The sequence below is a fragment of the Furipterus horrens genome, unplaced genomic scaffold (assembly GCF_987537825.1).
Source record: "Furipterus horrens unplaced genomic scaffold, mFurHor1.1.pri manual_scaffold_4, whole genome shotgun sequence".
NCBI classification, from domain to species: Eukaryota; Metazoa; Chordata; class Mammalia; order Chiroptera; family Furipteridae; genus Furipterus; species Furipterus horrens.
The window spans coordinates 120998245-121015987 of record NW_028327174.1 but is presented as its reverse complement, the minus strand read 5'-3'; the positions used below and the strand labels follow the sequence as shown (position 1 = coordinate 121015987).

Sequence of the window (17743 nt, the reverse complement as noted above, 5' to 3'; positions counted from 1 at the left end):
CCAGCTTCTCAGGGAAATGCCCTCCTGAGTCCCCTGGGGGTGGTTTCAAGTTCCCTGCGTGAGGGCTGCCGTGACAGACTCGCTCCAGGGGTGCCGATGGCCAGTCCACCCAAACATGCTCCCAGGGCACACACCCTCAGAGGAATCCTCTCAAGAACTATACTTCCTGAGGCTTGGGGTCAATGGGACACCTGCTGGGCTCTGTCCCGGACCACAGCCAGTCAAGGGGCAGAGAGATGCAGCCACCTAGGCCAGCACTGGGGGTGCAGTTCTTGGGGGCACATGGACCTGAGCACTGTGGACAGCCACTTGGAAGCCAAGAGACCCATGCCCGCTATGAAGCCATCCCATCCTGGAAGGCCCCACGGAATGCACTCCCGAACCCATTTCCCCACCAGCAAGACCCTCTCCCAGTCTCAGGGCCAGCATCCTGGACCTTCCCACAGTCTGCGGGGCAGTGGGCCCCTCTGACTCTTATCCAGCAGGTAAGGTAAGGGCCACAGGGCTGGGACAGGTAGGCACTGTCACTTCCAGCTTTCCTGCTCAGCCCTGCCCCTCACTTAAGTTCAGTCTAGCCCCTGTGCACTCTCCTTTGAAATTACCCAGTGTCCCTCTCATAGTCTTTCCAGTGGGACGGGAGTCAAGTCTCAAGGTTCTGGAGACAAAGAAGTTGGCAGGCACCCACCAAACACAAGGCCACATTCAGGGGAGTTGTGTCATCATGGACAGGACATGTTTCACTTATGGAGATAAAGAGGAGCCCAGGTGAGTCAAGCTGTCCTGTCTCCTCTCAGTGGCATCTGGATGTCTCTTGGGCCCCCGGGTTGGTGGTCAGCACAGGAAGCAGCCCTTCTACCCAGGGGGATGAGCAGCTGAGGGCTGGAGGGGGGAGGAAGTGCAGCAGCCACTGAGCTGAGCTACAGGAGGTGCCAAAATGGGGAGGGGGTGCTAGCAGGTGTTAAACGCAACTATCCCTCTTTGCCCTGGGCACAGGGTCCTGATAGAAACAAGACACAGGGTCCTGATAGAAACAAGGACATCTCCGTGACACAGTTGTCCAAAGTTGCCCAGTGGGACAGCCATCCACCTGAGCTTAGGTTTCAAGTACCCTATAACTATCTCAGCAAAGACCCCAGACCCAGGAAACAGAAGGGGAGCCCTGCTAAACAGAAGGGTCAGCATTGCGGAGCCAGAGGACAGCTTGCCCAAGAGGATGGACGGTTGGTAAATGAGCAACTGGGACAATGTGCACTCTTCCTGGCCACTGTACACATAAAAATTCAGAGGTGAGTTTCTGAAATATTACAGCATGACCCAGTCCTGTGAGGTGGGAGTAAAACTAAGATAATACAAAGTAGAGAAACTCGGTCAACTTCAGGACATTAACCTTCTGGTTGATGGAATGAATCCCTTGTAGGAACCCCAGGTCCACCAAGACCAAGATACCTTTGTGGGAAGAGGGAAATGGAAGAGGCACAACTTTCGGCTACAGGACAAGTTAAGGTCTGATGCTCTGATGTACAGCAAGGGGACTAGAGTTCATAACACTATATTATATACTCAAAACCTACCTAGACAGTAAAAGTTCAGTGTTCCCACACAAAAAAGGGGTAACTATATGAAGTGATGAAGGTGATGGTGGGAATCCCTCAAAAATGTACAAAGACATAAAATCATCACGGTGCATATTTTATATGTATTACAACTTAATTTGTCAATTACACTTCAAAAAAGCTGGAAAAAATAAAAATAAATTTTATAAATTGTTTAAGGAAAAGAAAAGAACAGGGCCTCTGTGGACACACACATATGTGGTGCAGACCAGCCGCGTGGACATACACGGAGTAAAGCGCGTGTGCCTGGTGGTGCACCTAGAGCCATGTGCCTCCTTGTACAGCACAAAGTGTGTCTGGCCTGCTCAGGAGGATATGTGCACAGACAGACGTGGTGCCCTCAGGGTATTCTGGAATGGGTGTTGTGATAATGAACGGTCACACTATGAATAAGATCAGAAAAAAATTTCTGTGACACAAAATCATAAATTTCTTATGGCTTATATTATATTTTCAGAATTCCTAAAGTAGGTCCCACCAGAAGTGGCTCCCATATTTTGGCCTTAGGTTACCCTACTCTCTACCTCCCAGTCATGCATCTATAAATAATAATTTAGCATCTGTAAACATCCAAAGGCATATGAATAATCAGTTGATATCTATAAGTAATGGTTTCAAGGTCTATTCAGGAGTACTCTCCATTTGCAGAGCAGTGTTGAACATCTCAGACTGGAGCTAACCCAGGCTGGTTTCTGCCCTCAGCCTGGCTGGTAAGGCTGGTGTCTGCTGTGTTCTCCCCAAGGGCCCCCACTGGAGTCATACCCTCCTCAGCCTGGCAAACTACACATTCTATACAAGAGGCCCCACATGTTCTCCCCTTGTGTGGACAGCAGTAACTAGGAGCTTAGCTGCCAGTCTGCTATAGGGAAATGTCAGGATACACTGGAGGAAGCCTGGCTCATGAGTCTGCAGTGTCCTCCCAAGCCAGGTGGTACTTGGGTCCCCACATAAGGTGTGACACTTGGGCACAAGAATAGCTGGTAACAGGACAGTTCTGCTGCTTTGGGAAATGGTCATGGGGCCTCAGTCGCTCCTCGTAGTGCAGTGGTGGCTCCATCCCCAATGCATGAGCTTGAGGCCTCACCCCTGGGATGGCCCTAAAGGAGAAAGGGGCTCTAACTAGGGCCCTAGGGGCCTTAAAACTGCACCTGCACAGGGACTCTCAGAGAAGCTCTGGCCATGGGTGCCAATGGGTCCCCTTCTCAGCAAAAGGGATGCAGGCCAGGCTAATGTGCATTACTGGAGGGTCACATTAGAAGAGGGTGTACCAGAAGGGCATATACACCCCTACCCTGGCCTTTAGAGGAAGGGGTCCTTAAGTGGACATCTCCGTCCTGCCCCTGGTGGCTGTGAGATAGGACACACTCAAGCCATAGTGTCTATATAACCCACAGTCCACAAAATTCTGTGAAATACGAGGCTGAGCAGGATGATCTCTATACTGACAATATTATTTTTAATTATAAAAGTAAATTTATGCTCCTGAAAACAAGGTGGAAAGTGAAGTAAGTATAAAAGCAGTAGAAAAACAAAAACAAAAACTCTTAGCCCTTTTAAGATGTTGGCACCTTTCCTTCCAGTGTATGTTTCCTGTTATAATTACTTAACACCAACTCTCATACTATATAGATAATGTTGAATCTTGCTTTTTTTCCCATTCAGCATATAACAAACATTTTCACATATCATTAAAACCTGATTGTAAACATCACTGCTGATGGCTACATGATTTTTTATTGTGAGTCCATCATAATTTACTTAAGCATTCCCTTAACTCTATCATCTAAGAGTCCACAATCCTTGATATAGTAAACAAATGTTTAAATGTCTCTTTCTATGTTTTTAAACCTGACCCAGTAGATTTTTAACAGCTATTCCGAATAGAGATATGGTTGCTTTAAAAAACCAGAGGCAAGTTTTGGAGCATCTATTCCAGCAGTTTGTAGGAAATCATTTGTATACCAACATAGAATGAATATCTCTGCCTGGAAACTCTCACAATTACAGCCTTCCACCTGGATTAAAAACCCTGATAGACTTCAAGGTTGGAGGGAAGACAAATATGACCCAAAATAAATGCAGTCCAAGGCCATATAAACAGAAATGCTGACTCTAGACCAAGGGAGGTGAGGGTTCTGTCGACAGGCTCTACCACACCCCTGAGGGCATCATCAACCTGGTGGGTGCTTGGGCGTGGGGTCTGGGGACCAGCTTTATGCTGCAACCCTCCAGAAGGCAACTCTAGATGCAGCTCAAGAAAGGAGGGACTGGTGCTCTCCAAGGTCCTGTCCTACTAGAACATTCTGTGATCTGTTCTTTGCTTCCCTCCATCCCCCACCAAAGGACAAGAAAAGCAAAGAGTAGGACATGGAAACCTGGACAGGCTCTGGCTGGGCCCTGTCCCAGACCCCCAGAGGCCACGACTGCAGGCTGTGGGACCTGGGGCAGGAGCTGCACTGTGGCCCCCTGAGGGGAGTGCCTTCTGTCGGATCCCCAATCCCAAGGGCACCACGGCTATGAAGCTAGGACGGCACAAGTTGGGCCTCTGGGGACACTTCAACGCAGCCAGCACCAGCCCAGGGGCAGTGAGCATGGTGAAAGGACACTGGCTGTGTCAGACCACATCCAACCAAGCAGCATGTTCCTGGGGCTCCTGAGCTGCTCTGAGCACCAGTATTCCCATGCCTATAACGGGGCCCCACTGGTCCACAGAGCCATGTGAGAGTAAGAGGAGGTGTACACACAGACCTCATGCACAGGGAGTACCAGGGCCCTCCATCCATCCAAGGGGCACTCACGGACAGACACCATAGAGCACAGAATTATACTCCATCCATCAGTTCCACCCTGAAGATGGGACACGTCCAGAAGGACCTAGAAGGGCTCTCTTGCCAAGCAGTGGGTAAGAAGGGCAGACTGCCAAGTAGTGCTGTGTAACTTCACTGAGAGCCTTCTCCTGCACTAAACAGCAGTGCATGCATGCCACACTGACAGGCCAGTGCCGTGACTATAACTCCCTAGGAGCAGCCACTCAGGTACAGCATTCCCTCACTTATCACGGGTATTACATTCTAGACCCCCTGACCCCCGCGATAGGTGAAAATCCACAAAGTAGGAACCTTACATTTGTTTTAGTATTTATATGTATTTTAAGGCTTTATAAACCCTTCCCACACACTTATAAACCATTCCCAGCCCCTTATTAACCTTCACCACTCCCTTATTAACCTTTTCCACACTTTTATGAACACTACTTATGTTCTTAAACATATTCTACACTCTTAAACCTACGTAACTTTAACAACATACGTACACAGTACCGCAAAATCTCGCGATATAGTGAAAAATCCATGATAAATAAATATAATATTTTTTAAAATCCCACGATACAGTGAGGCTGCGATAAGTGAACCGTGATATAGAGAAGGACTACTGTACATCCTTCTACATCCACTGGGACAGACCAGTGGCCCCAGCACAGGAGTGTCTGCACAGGGAGTTTAAGAATGGACTTGAGCCCTGGCTGGTGTGGCTTAGTGGACTGAGTGCCAGCCTTTGAACCCAAGGGTTGCAGGTTCAATTCCCAGTCAGGGCACATGTCTGGGTTATGGGCCAGGTTCCCAGTTGGGGGCGCGCAAGAGGCAACCACATATTGATATTTCTCTCCCTCTTTCTCCCTTCATTCCCACCTCTCTAAAGTTAAATAAATAAAATCTTAAAAAAAAAAAAAAAAAAAAAGAATGGACCTGAATCCTGGAATCCCAGAGTGTCAGGATGAACATGCGAGCCAGGAGACAACCTGGCCAGCTCTGAGGCCCCTTAGGTCTCCAGCGACCAGCTCCGAGAGAGGCTGGTGATGGGCTGGCTCCTGACCTATAGCTTCAATGGGGGAGCAGGCCTCAAGACCCCTGAGAGCTGGCCAGGCCCCTAACGACACAGAGGCCCCATAGAGAACACAAATAGGCCAGCAGGGAAGGGAGCCCCAGCAGGGTGACTGAGGCAGGTGTGGATTTGGACAGGCATCAGGCCACCTTTCCCCAGAACCTCAAGTCCAGCTGGCCACAGATCCCGCTGCAATGGGCAGCCAGGCCACACATTGAGGGTCCAGGTGTAGGGGACCCACAGGTATTAAGTCATAGTAGTCACAGGATCCCATATCCATGTGTGTTGCTTGGGTCTTGGGGGCCCTTCCCCAAGTACAGAACCAACAAGGTGGTCCAGTCCTTCCGTAGGGACACCCAAGGGCCTGCAAAGAGTACCAGGCTGAGAAAGGAGACTGGTGTGCAGCCTTCATTTCCCATTTGTGAAAGAAAGGCTGGACGGTGTGCTCCCTGGGATGTCCCACTTGCACATCCTGCTCCAACAGTACAACTGGAGGGGGGGGGGGGGTCAGACCGGACAGCGTAACACGTGCTCACGGACTGGTTGGCAGAGGTCAGGGGGCAGCTGCACATCCTACCAGACTTCCCAGCCTCAGTGTCCACAGAGCTGGGCCGAGAACCCTGGATCAAACTACACATTATTTCCCCTGATGTGCCTGGTTTGGGGACAGTTTCAATTACTAAAGTTATTTCTCAGACTGAACCCAAATCTATCTGCCTCCTTCTCCAAGCTTTAATCTAGCACTGGGTTCCTTCAGAGCCTGAGGCAGGGACAGTTGCTGAGTGCCAGCAGAAGCAAAACTACATGGTGCTCTCTGGTCCCACCAATGCCCACTTCTCCTCCGGAGAAGCACATTGTCTACAGAGAAGAAAGGAAAACCACATGCCCTAGAGAGATGGAGACAGACATGGGAGGGGCGGGACTGGCACTCAGAGTTAGGGCCCTGGGATAGTGGCTTCACAGCTGCCTGCTCCAGGTGTCTCCTCACCTTACCCCAGATGCCCAGAGGGGCTTCTGAATTGAACCCCTTCAGTCACTGCCAGCACTGTCTTCAGGGCTCCACAGATATTTTAGAGAGTTGGGGCCAGGGGGCTGTGGGAGTCCATAGGGGACCACACAGCACTCACTGTCCTCTGGGCTGAGGACAGAGGCCCCACGTGGCTGCCCAAAGTCAGACAGAAAGCATTTGTTCCTGTCCTTTGAAATGAGAAGCCATGTAAAAGGTTCTAGGAGCCAAAAGGTTCTAGGAGCCGTAGTTCCATACCCAGCTGCGGCTTACAGAAAGGGAGAGATGCGGCTCAGCCTCTAGTTGCGTGATCACGCCACTGCCTCACATGCTCACCGCCACATCTGGGGCCAGGACCGAAACAGACCCTGATGCCTGCACAGTAGGCAGGTGCAGGGGTCCTGGCAGGCAGAGGCCCAGGCAAGGCCCTGGGCAGTGCCAGGCCCAGAGCAGGGCTGGCTACACAAGCCCCCAGGCTGGGATCAGAGGTCACCGTGATGACACGGACCCTGGAAACCTTGAAGCCAAACAGCAGGAGCTCCTTCCCAAGGGGTAGGCAAGGTGGTACCAGGCACCCCCCCACCATTGGCCCTCTATCCCCAGGCCCCCAACCCCCAGGGATCCTAGCTGGTCTCTGGTTTCTCCGTCTTGTCCCTACACACACGACACACCACACTCTAAGGGAACATGGCAAACTAGAGAACGCCGTGCCCCTGTCTGGATGATGCCTTGAGGATAAAATGGGAACTCCCACACCTGGCCTACAGTCCAGGTGCATTCCCACTACATCTGCCCTCTGCAGTTACCTGTGGGCACCACCCTACTACTCACGAGGTTGCCCAGCACTGTCTACTGGGCCGGCCACTGGTATATGCCGTCCAGTGGTACAGGGACCCAGTGCCTTTCTGGGTGCTGTGTCCAGGTGCTGAGACTAGAGCCCAGCACTCCAAGGTGCCAGGCTGGACAGACTGATGGGCTCCCTCACTCGACAGGCGAGACACCAGCCCCCTAACTCCCACTGAAGCCCTGGCCACTTTGGCCTTGAATGTGAGCACCGTCTGGAACCACAACCAGGAGCTGCACAAAACCATCATGGCCGCCTGCTATGGTTGGAGTGGGGAGTGGAGTAGGGAGGTTCCCAGGCCTTGGAAAAGCCCCATGGACCACTTATCAGTGTGTGATCCGGGCCAACGGCTGGTCCTCTCCCAGACAGATTCTCCTAAGCAGTCCCAGATCCAGTGCCCTTGGGAGCTGCTGAGAGCAGAGAAGGAGATGACAGTTAGAAAGCGCCTGGTGCTGGGTGCAAACAAGTGGCAGGAAATTCCCCCATCCAACCCCACCTTTTTTTTTATGAGCAGTAACTACAAAACAGGTGGGGAGAGATTAGCCGGACTTGTTAGAAATGCCAGGCAAGAAACTGCACAAACACCAATGGCAACTAATCCTCCAAGTTTCACAAACGTAGGCAGAAGGAAGTTTAGGAGGAACTCACCTCCTGTCCAGCATGCAACCCTCTGTTATTTCATGGGGTGTTACAGGGTCCCCCTCTCCTCAGGGTCTGGAACGCTCTCAGGAAGCCCTATCTGTCTGTTCCCCCTCCCCGCCAGCCTTGTTCATCTGTAAGGCGGACTGGATCAGGCTATAGCTTCTGGATTTTGTCAGGAGGTCAAATGTCATATTACATCAGAATCCCAGGTCTCAGTTTCTCCTGCAGATAAATGGTGCCTGAATCCCCACATTTGTGTCATCTCTCCAGCCAAAGGCAGATCAGCCCAGGAGATGAGGCCTGGGCAGAAAGGCCCATGCCCTGCTAAGGCACACTCATGTTCCACTTTCTCGCTGCCCTTTCTGCTCAGCCCAGTTTCCTGGAGATTTGCACCCACACTCTGCCTTAATGGGGCTTCTAAGGGGAAAGCAAAACAAGTGGTGAAACATCACAGTTCCCATAAGCCAGGCTATGGGCTACTCAGATGTTGGTCTGGAATTGCTGGCCACAGGGGTGGAGGGGGGTGGTCAGTGACCCAAGCTAAGTCTGGCTGCCCCAGGAGTTGGCATTGATGGCCCTCAGACCTCTCCAAGGCCCTCCTAGATGCTCACACTGTCTCACTGTCTGGCACCATGGGACCCGTGCTAGCCCATGATGTGTCAGGTGTAAGAAGGAATGAGGTTCACTCTGCACTTCCGTGTGAAACAGAAAATGGCACCACACTTCAGGGATCCAGCCTGGGGTGACACAGCCAGAGGCTTCCCAAAGGTTTCTCAGGGACACAGCTCAGCCCAGGGAACAGTGCTGACCCATCCTGTAGGTTTAGGTCCCCCAGGACCAGCCTGCCTTCTGGGGTCCCTGGTAACCCCACCACCACTCTTATCAATGAAAGGGCACTGGTGGGGGAGCTCTGAGACAGACACACCACTGCCATCCCAGCCCGTCATGATGTCCTGTTGACCTCCTCAAGCTGATCTCTCCAGCCTCAGTTTGCTGGTCTCCTCCCAATCAGAGCAACCCACCACCAAACCCTCCGGGGCAGTAGAAAGGACAGACAGGCCACATGCAGCACACCTAGCAATGCTCCCTGATCTGCCCCATCATGGCTTTATCAACAGTCAGGGTGAAAGAAAAGGAGTCCCACACATGTGCAGAGAAAATGCCTAACCCAGGATGTGACAGAGGCAAGGCTCAATAAACACTTATAATTAAGAAGAACAGCACCCCACCCCCAGGCACATAGACACACTCCAGAGCATCTATAAGCATACAGCTGGGTGTGTGCACACCCCAGCACGTGCATGAACACCTGCACCCTACACATCTGGTTCTGGAAATTCAGTCACCACACGTTAAAAGGTGATTTTTTTAAAAAGGGTAAAAGTACCAGCAATAAACAATCCAAAAAAACATTACAAAAATAATCCCACTTATAATTGCATAACGAATAAAATAACTAGGAATAAAATTAACCAAAGTATGAAAGACTCAAACCATGAAAACTAAAAAACGTTGCTGGAAAAATATATCGAAGACCTAAATCTAAATAAGTGGGAAGACATCCCATGCTCATGGATCTGAAGACATAATATTGTTAAGATGTCAATACCACACAAGGCAATCTATAATGCAATCCCTGTCAAAATTCCAACAGCCCCTTTTGCAGAAATGGAAAAGCCAATCCTCAAATTCATAGAGAATTTAACAAGCCCCGAAAAGCCATAACAATATTTTTTAAAAAGAATAAAGTTGGAGGTCTCACTCACTAGGAGGGCTGTAATTCTAAAAATGGAAAATAGCAAGTATTGGTGAAGATGAGCAGAAGTCAAATCACTCCCACATTGGTAGTGAGGATGTAAAATGGTGCAGCTGCTGTAAAAAACTGTTGGTCTCTCAAAAAGGTAAACAGAGAGTTACCATATAAACTAACAATTCCTAAAAGAATTGAAAACAGGTCTTCAAACAAATATTTGTACACAAATGTTCACAGCAGCACTTAGACAATATGACAATAGCCATAGATGGGGGGGAACCCCAAATGTCCAATCAACAAGTGAACGGATCACAAATTGTGGTCTATCGACACAATGGAGTATTGTTCTGCCATAAAAAGATCAATAAAGTTCTGGTTCGTGCTACAACATGGATGAACCACCCCCCCAACAAACAAACAAACAAACAAGAAAAACATTGAGCTGAGTGAAAGAAGCCAGACACAAAAGCACAAAAGGTCTCACATTAGATGATTCCATTTATACGAAATGTCCACAATAGACAAATCCATAGGGACACAAAACAGATGGATGCTTGCTTGTTCAGGGCTGTGGCCAGAGGATGGAAAGTTGTTGTTTGGGGTTTCCTTGGGGGCGATAAAAATGTTTGGGAACTAGATAGAGATGGTGGTTGTACAACATTTTGAATGCACTAAATGCCGTAAGCTGTGACTTTAAAATGGATAATTTCATGGTGTGTGAATTTCACCCCAATTTTCAAAGAAAAAGACATAAAAGGCTGGTTTCTCCATTTGCCTGGACCTTCAGTTTTTATGTTCTGAGGTCAAAGCCAGCCATTGATTGGAATTCTATGGTCTTCCAAGGATGACCCATCATTTGAGGGGAAATGAACAGACACTAAAATCTTAAAGCACAGGACCAAGCCCCATTCCAGAGTGCATGGTTAGGGTCACTCACCATGCCTAAACTCTAAGAACTAAGGCAGGCTGCAGTAGGGGAATAAAGGTGGAGCAAGAGGAGAAGAGGTGCAAAGATGCAGACACAACTCTAAGCAAAAGGCTGGCGGGATACTGGACATACCAGAGACACAGAGAGCATTATAGAGAGCCCAGCTTCTTCATCTGGCACTGGATGCCATTTCCTGCTGTAATGATGTTCCCATCCATGTTGCATTTGTGAAACCATAGACATGAATGGGGTTGTCAGCACCTGGTATTTGTTCAGGCCTTTGTGCCAGAATAACTTTAGTTGGACACCATCCCCGCCCCTGCACTTTGGCGGAGGAGTGTCTATCTCCAGAGGGTGAAGAAACAGGGCACCCCTCTCTGCTAGAAGTGGGAGGACAAGATGGTCTGTCTGGGCTACCACCCAGCTCACTGTGGAAACCAATAAGACAATGACCGTGAGCAAACCCTGAGACCATAAAGGCCAGCCCCAGTGTGAGCCTTGCAGCACTATTATCACATGGTTCATTTAGAAGCCAACTGACCACTCTGCTCTCCTCACACCCGGAATTTAGGAGTTGGAGTCTTCCAGCACATTTGGTGTGGAACATTATTTCCTGGCCAATACTCCCAACAGCAAAACTCCACATTCTTTGAGAATAAGGCTCTGACCTGTGGCCAGGTGCCACAAGCACAGAAGCATAAGGATGGCCCAGAGGAGAGGGTGCCCAGGGGTGGCAGGGTTCATACCAAGACCCTTAAAGCTTTGCCCACACTCAGGCCATGAGCAGCCACACTTGAGCCCAAGTGGCCCCCAAACAAATGTGGGCTGCAGTGAAAAAGGGTCACATCAAGCACACTTCCAGCCCAATATCTTCAATAAAAGCAAACAGTCTGGCAATTACAATGAGCCTAACTCCAAGTAACTACCTTGGCGAGTCAACTCATTTGGAAAAGATTCATGAACAGAGGACCTCTGCTCTGTCCTCTAGAAGTTGGCATTACCCTACTGCCTCCAGAATGCCTTAAATTCACACAGTAAGAATTTCCCATTTAAAAATGATTGTTATCTCTATAAACACGTCAAACAGGCCACAACTCCACCTTGATGTAGATGGTTCTTCCCCTGGTATTTAAGAATCTCAGGTTCTAGGATTTAACTGTCAGATCTGATCACCCAGATTGCAACACTGAAGCTTGACCCTTGGCGGGCCCTCCTTTCGCTCCAAGTACACACATGCTCTGCTGGCCAACAGAGCTGGCCATGAGCCCCACTGTGTCGCCAGACTGCCGTGAGAGCCAACCACCTCCAGACGTGGCTTTGCCCTAAGAATCTTAAGGCTGGGTGGGGGTGGGGACATGATGAGAGCCCACAAAGGCTGACAAGGCAGGGCACTGGCAAGGAAGACAGGCAAAGTCCAGACACACAGAAGAGCACACAGGGATCTGAGGGAATCCACGCCAGAACCTGACCCCCTGTCAACACCCTTTCCCCCTACCCCCATCCTATCCAGCCCCTCTCACCTGGACAGTGGCTTCTGCCCCTGCCCTTGTGGCCACCCGTCCCCATGGCAGCCAAAGGGACCCTGCCAACTCCTTAGTCCCTTCCTATCACTGCTTTGCCCAACATGGATCCTGCTTCCTGGCCACAACGCAGGCTGTCCCTCATGTGGTCTCCTCGCCCCCGCCCCCACTCCTGCCCCCACAGTGCTTCCTCACAACTCTGACAGGGCTCCCCGGGCTGGTCTGGAGCTCGCAGTCTGACTTCCATAGAAAAAAACCCATGAGAGACAAGGGATCTACCAGGAACCCCATAGCCAGGATGGCACCCCACACAGTACCTGCACCCTGTAAATACTTATCAAGGAATAAATGAAACTTCTGTCACTGAAAGGCTTAACAGCAACTTCAGCTTCCAAACTCTGTGAAATCAATTTTATTGATTTGCCTCCAAAAACCCTTCCAATTCAACAGAACAGGTAACTGAAAGAGGGCCCAGGAAGCTTTAGGATGTCTGTTGCTTTAACAGGATCATGCCTGTTTTCCAGAGGTAGGTACTCTTCACATCAGGGTGGTGACAAGATGAGCCACCTGGGTCATTTCTGAGAGCGGGGGCAGCTGGTCCACAGCAGCCAGACACCTTACCACAGGCAGGGATAGAGGGGCATATGGGGTCGGGTGGAAGACACTAGAAGCTATCTAGTGCTTGGCTCAAGTGGCTCTGGCACTCCTCATGGAGGAAAGTGGCTCTGTGGCATACTCTCTGGGGAGGAAGGTCCCCAAGGCCGACGTTGTGTCATACTTCCCTACCAAACACACAGACAAGACAGCTCACAAGGTGACTGGCTGTAAAATCTACCCCTTCCTAGTCAAAGCCTATTCCCAGGTGAGGTCCAGTCAGTGCTAGTGATGGCTGAATGGGCTGACAAGGTGTGACTCAAGAGTAACCACCCACAGTCAAGATGGGGGTGGAACGTGGACTCCTGGCTTCCTGACTGACCACACTTCTAACCCAACTCAGAGGAGAGGCCTCCCCAGAGAACACGGGGAGGGATGCTTAGAGTACTGGAGGGACTGCACCCTGGGAGCAGGCTCTGGCCCTATTAAAGAGCTGCCCCAACCATGTTCTTGGCTGGCGTGTCCCACTGGCATGAATGTGGGTAACTTAAGAACCCCCTTCACAACCCCCCAAAATGTGGTGTGTTGTAGAGCCGTGGTGGATCACAAGTGAGACAAGACAGAGCCTTTTGCTTTTACAGTTATGTTTATTTTTATAGGTACTACCTATGGCAAGTGATACTAAGGTTCCACTTCAGGGAATGATACAAAGCTTCCTTCTTGGAACAGGAAATGGACAGTAAGGGGGAAATCTGGGGAGATATACCCGCTGAGGCCTGCAGTCTGGACTACATACTGTCTTGCATTTCTGCCTCAACTTTCCATGCTCATAGCACAATCTAGCGGGATGTCACTTCAGGGGAGGTGGGGGATGGAGAAACTGTTCCATTTTTGTAACACTTCTACAAGTCTAAAATTCTCTCAAAATAAAGTTACAAAGTATTCAAATTTTTAAAAAGTGAGTTGAGCTGTTGAATACTAAGTAAACAATAGTACAGGTGGGCACTGCGTTTGTGGGGGGTGGGGAGCAGCTCAGGGAACTCCAGGAGGAGCCCAGCCTCAGCATTCACTTCTGCAAGTGACCCTTGATTAGATGTAGAGAAGATATGTCCCCTCCACAAGGGGAAAGCCCCTTTCACACCCCAGGGCCACTCCACATAGGTGGACACAATCTGTGCTGACCAAATGATCTGTGTCTGTGTGGGATCAAATCAAAGACTTCAGAAAAATAAGAAATAAGAAGATAAGGCCTTCCCAAAAGTAGCCCCTTTAAGGTGTCAGAAAGCACCTCTCTTCTGGCCTCTGCCCAGGCCAATTCAGTAAGTGCCACCAGCTCCTCAGACGAGCCCTCAGCCCCAATGCCCTGCCTACCCCTTCTCAAAGTCTAGTGCAGATCTGGCCTTGCTTACCCAGTGCAGTGGAGAGGGCCCCTGGAAAGCCAGACAAAGGTCCTCCCAGGCCCTCACACCTCCCCCAACCTGGGCACCCTGGGAGCTCTGCAGGCCCGGGTTGGGTTAGAGAGGAGAAAGTGGCCCCCTCCACGTTCAGGGCACCGAGGGCCACCTTCTCAGCAGCTACAGACCTGAGGAGATGAGGGACCAGATGGGAACTTTAAACCTTGGTCCAGCCATGAACTTTAAGAGGATGCCAACTGGTGGGTGTGCACAGCCCAGGGTTCACATCCCAGGCTCTGGCAGGGGATGTGGGAGCGTTTCTGCAGCCCTGGGAAGCCCAGACGATTTCAGTAGGTGTCCCTGCTCCACAGAGCCCCACCCCCTCCTCACGGGGGTCCCTGTGACAGGGACTCAGGCCAGGTGCTGACCAGTCTGAACAGGCCCTGTCACATCTGGATGCCTGGCTCTCCACATGTGAACTGGCAGGGCTGAAGCCCACAGCCGCGGAGATCAGGAACCACCCGCCAGCACATTCCCCTCTCGTGCTCCCAGCCCTGTTCCTGGCAGCCTCGGAGGGCATAAAGCCCCCGCCAGCCCCTGGCCAGTCCAGCCGGGCGAGGCCCAAACACACGAAAACCTGTTGGAGCAGTTTGGGCAGCAGTGCCACCTCTTCTTCCTCCTCCTCCATTTACTTCTGGGTGGGAAGGGACCTCGGCTTTTGAAACTAGGCGCAGGGCCAGGTCATGGCCATGGGCAAGGGACAAGCTTCACCTCCCCAACCCCATCTTCCTCAGAGGTTTGAGTAAAGACCGGGGTGTCCCTGTCTGGGGCAGAAATGAGGGGAATGGGTAAATGTGTTGGCCGGGGAGGAGGCAGCAAAGCCACAACACCCACATCCGTACAGACACCATTCTGTCACCCACTACCAACAGGGGACGAGCAGGCCCCGGGTCCAGGAGCCCATGGGGCCAGGAAGGGGTCCCGCCGCGAAGACAAGGCCCCGGAGCTGCGGTCACGGCACAGGGTGGGCGTACCGGCCGCCCCCATCCCCGGCCCGCGTCTGCCAAGCCCCGCCGGCGTCCGAGTCCGCCGCTCTCGCCTACCCGGGCCGCGCAGGGAAAGTTCCTGCAACTTCGCGGGGGAGGCGGCGGCCAGCCTGGGCCTCGGAGCCGGCCTGCGCGCTGCCGTCAGTCCTCCAGGCCGCCGGCGCCTCGACTCCCAGCCCGGCCCGCCCGGCCCCAGGGCCTGCTTTGTGCGCGGCGGCGAGGGGCGACCGCAGGCCTGGCCCCCGCCCCGGGCACAAAAGGGCGCGCGGCCGGCGGGCGACGGGGTCGGGCCTGCGAGGCGCGCGGGCCGGGCCGGGCTGGGGCCGGGGCGGGGACCGGTGGCCGGCTCACGCTCACCTGCCGTGGAACCAGTCCTTGCATGCGTCGCACTCGATCATGAAGCGGGTAACGTCGTAGGGCAGCCGGCAGACGCAGTACACCGGCACCGTCGCCATGTTCTTGCCGCCCGCCCGCCCGCCGCCCGCGCTGCGCTCCGGGTCGGGCCGGGCGGGCCGGGCGGGCCGGGGCCGGGGCCGGGGCCGGGGCCGGGGCCTGAGACGGGCCGGGGGCGCACGACAGCCCGCGCGCACCCGCGGCGCGTCCACACAAAGCGGGGCGCGCGCAGGCCGCGGGAGCCGCCCGCCGGCCGGAGGGCGCAGGGCGAGAGTGTGCGCGGGGCCGGCGCGCGGGACACAAAAGGGAATGGACGCGCGGGGGCGGCGGGCGGGCGGGCGGGGAGCCGCGGCCCCACCGAAGGGACCCCCGGCCGCCGAGCGGTCTCTACGTCAGCGCCCCGGGTGGCGCCGCCTCCGCCCGCGGTCTGGCAGCCGCTCCCGCCGCGGGAAGGCGGGCCGGGGACCGGCCCAGGGAGAAGATGGGCCGGGGATCTGAAGGGGAGAAGGTGGGCCTGAGGACGCCGACAGGGGACAGGTGGGCCAGGGACACCTCCGAGGGAGAGGTTGGCCGAGAACCTGCAAGACAGAAACTGGGCCGGGGACAAGGTGTGCCCGGGACCCCTAGGTGGGGGTAGAAGGTAGCTCATGGATCCTCTCCACGGAAGAAGGTGGGCCTGGAGATTTCTCCAGGGGAAAAGGTGAGCTGGGGGACCCTCCAACAAAGGAAGTGGGCTCTGGGACCCGCGGGGGAAAGTGCGGAGTGGGGGAAACGAGGCTCCCTACCCCGCCCCCAGAAGACGCCCTGAAAGAGGAGATGGACAAGGGACCTTGCCCGGAGGTGGGCCAGAATATGGTGGGGGGAGAACACAGGGAGGGACACAGAGTGGGCGTGAGAAGGTGGGGTGCATGTCCAGGAACCCCTGAGTTCAGAGTGAGACCCCCATAGGATGCCCTTTCTCATAAAGAAGGTAGAGGAGACACTAGCTGACGGTAACTTTGTTCTGAACCAGCAGCAGGAAGGGGGTTCCTCCAGTTCCTTTCTTTCTGCTCCCTTTCCTCTTACCTTATCCCCTCATTCCTGGCTGGAGACACCCCACCCTCCCTTATACTACCCATGGATTTCTCTGATGCTGAGCCCCGGAGGACAGAATTCAGGAACCCAGGAGCGCTGGCACGGGTCAGCTGTGTAAAAGAAGAGCGAGTATCTAAAATTGAGCTGCCCAGGAACACTGGTCAGAACCCCCAAGGCTGGATGACCTAAAGAGCCCCACTGCTGGCTGCAGAGGGGCGGGTGAGGAGGTGCTGTAGCCTCACTCTGGGCCACCCAGCCTCTGCCCTGAAGTAGTCCTCACTCCTCACTTGACTGGTCAGGATCTTTGATGGGCATGGGCTGGCTGCTCCGCCAGGGGGGATCTTTTCTCAAGGTGTCCATTGGCAGACCCTTCCTGCCCCTTCCAGTTGTTGCATACTGTGTCCTCCATGCTCACTCAGGAGGCCAGAGCAGAGTGAGGTACTAAATTGGACTACGGAACCTGTGTGTGCTCCCTCACTCTGTGCCATCTCAGCCACTCAAACTCAGAATTACAGTCCTGGGGCCAGAAGTCTGGTCCAGACCACCTCATGGAAGCATCTTTGACAGGCCCTCAGCTTCGGCCAGCAGCCTATAAGGGCCACTTGCTCCACTTGCAGGCAGCTCAGTTGAAGTCCTGACTCCCAATTGAGTCAAAATCTGCCATCACTTCTGTAATTTCCAGAAGTGAAAACTGAGGATCAAAGTACTTAAATTCCCCATGTAGGAGGTCTGCTGGTTGGTGAGATGGGGAGCAAGCCAGGAACTCAGACTAATAAATACAGAGGCAGGCCTACACCATTACCAGGGCACCTTAAATATACAGACAGAATAGACTGGAAACCTGTAATCCCACCCCTAGTCATTCACTGCTGACCTTGGAGAATCTAACTGCATCTGAAAGTGTCAACTGAGACTTTGCTGTTATTCAGAGCTCTTCCATGGCTCCCTGCTGACTACAGACTAAAATAAACCTTGATATGGGCCCCAAATTCTTCCTCTCTTGGGCTTCTCTCTGTGACTTCCCTGTTCTCTCCCATCAGAAAATCTTTTCTCC

At 52.7% G+C, this 17743-nt stretch overlaps 1 protein-coding gene across 2 annotated transcripts in view; it reads right to left on the bottom strand.

Annotated features, from left to right (window-relative positions):
- The window catches only part of PHF2 (PHD finger protein 2), an 85120-nt gene extending 69396 nt beyond the window's left edge, over nucleotides 1-15724 (bottom strand). The window contains exon 1 of one of the 2 annotated variants that reach the window (XM_090274008.1): nucleotides 15580-15724. In XM_090274008.1, coding sequence (XP_090130134.1) covers nucleotides 15580-15677 — 98 coding nt within the window. In that variant the 5' untranslated portion in view covers nucleotides 15678-15724. The remainder of the gene's footprint in view (nucleotides 1-15579) is intronic. The other variant, XM_090274007.1, reaches the window with a different exon arrangement.
- Nucleotides 15725-17743: the final 2019 nt, after the last annotated feature.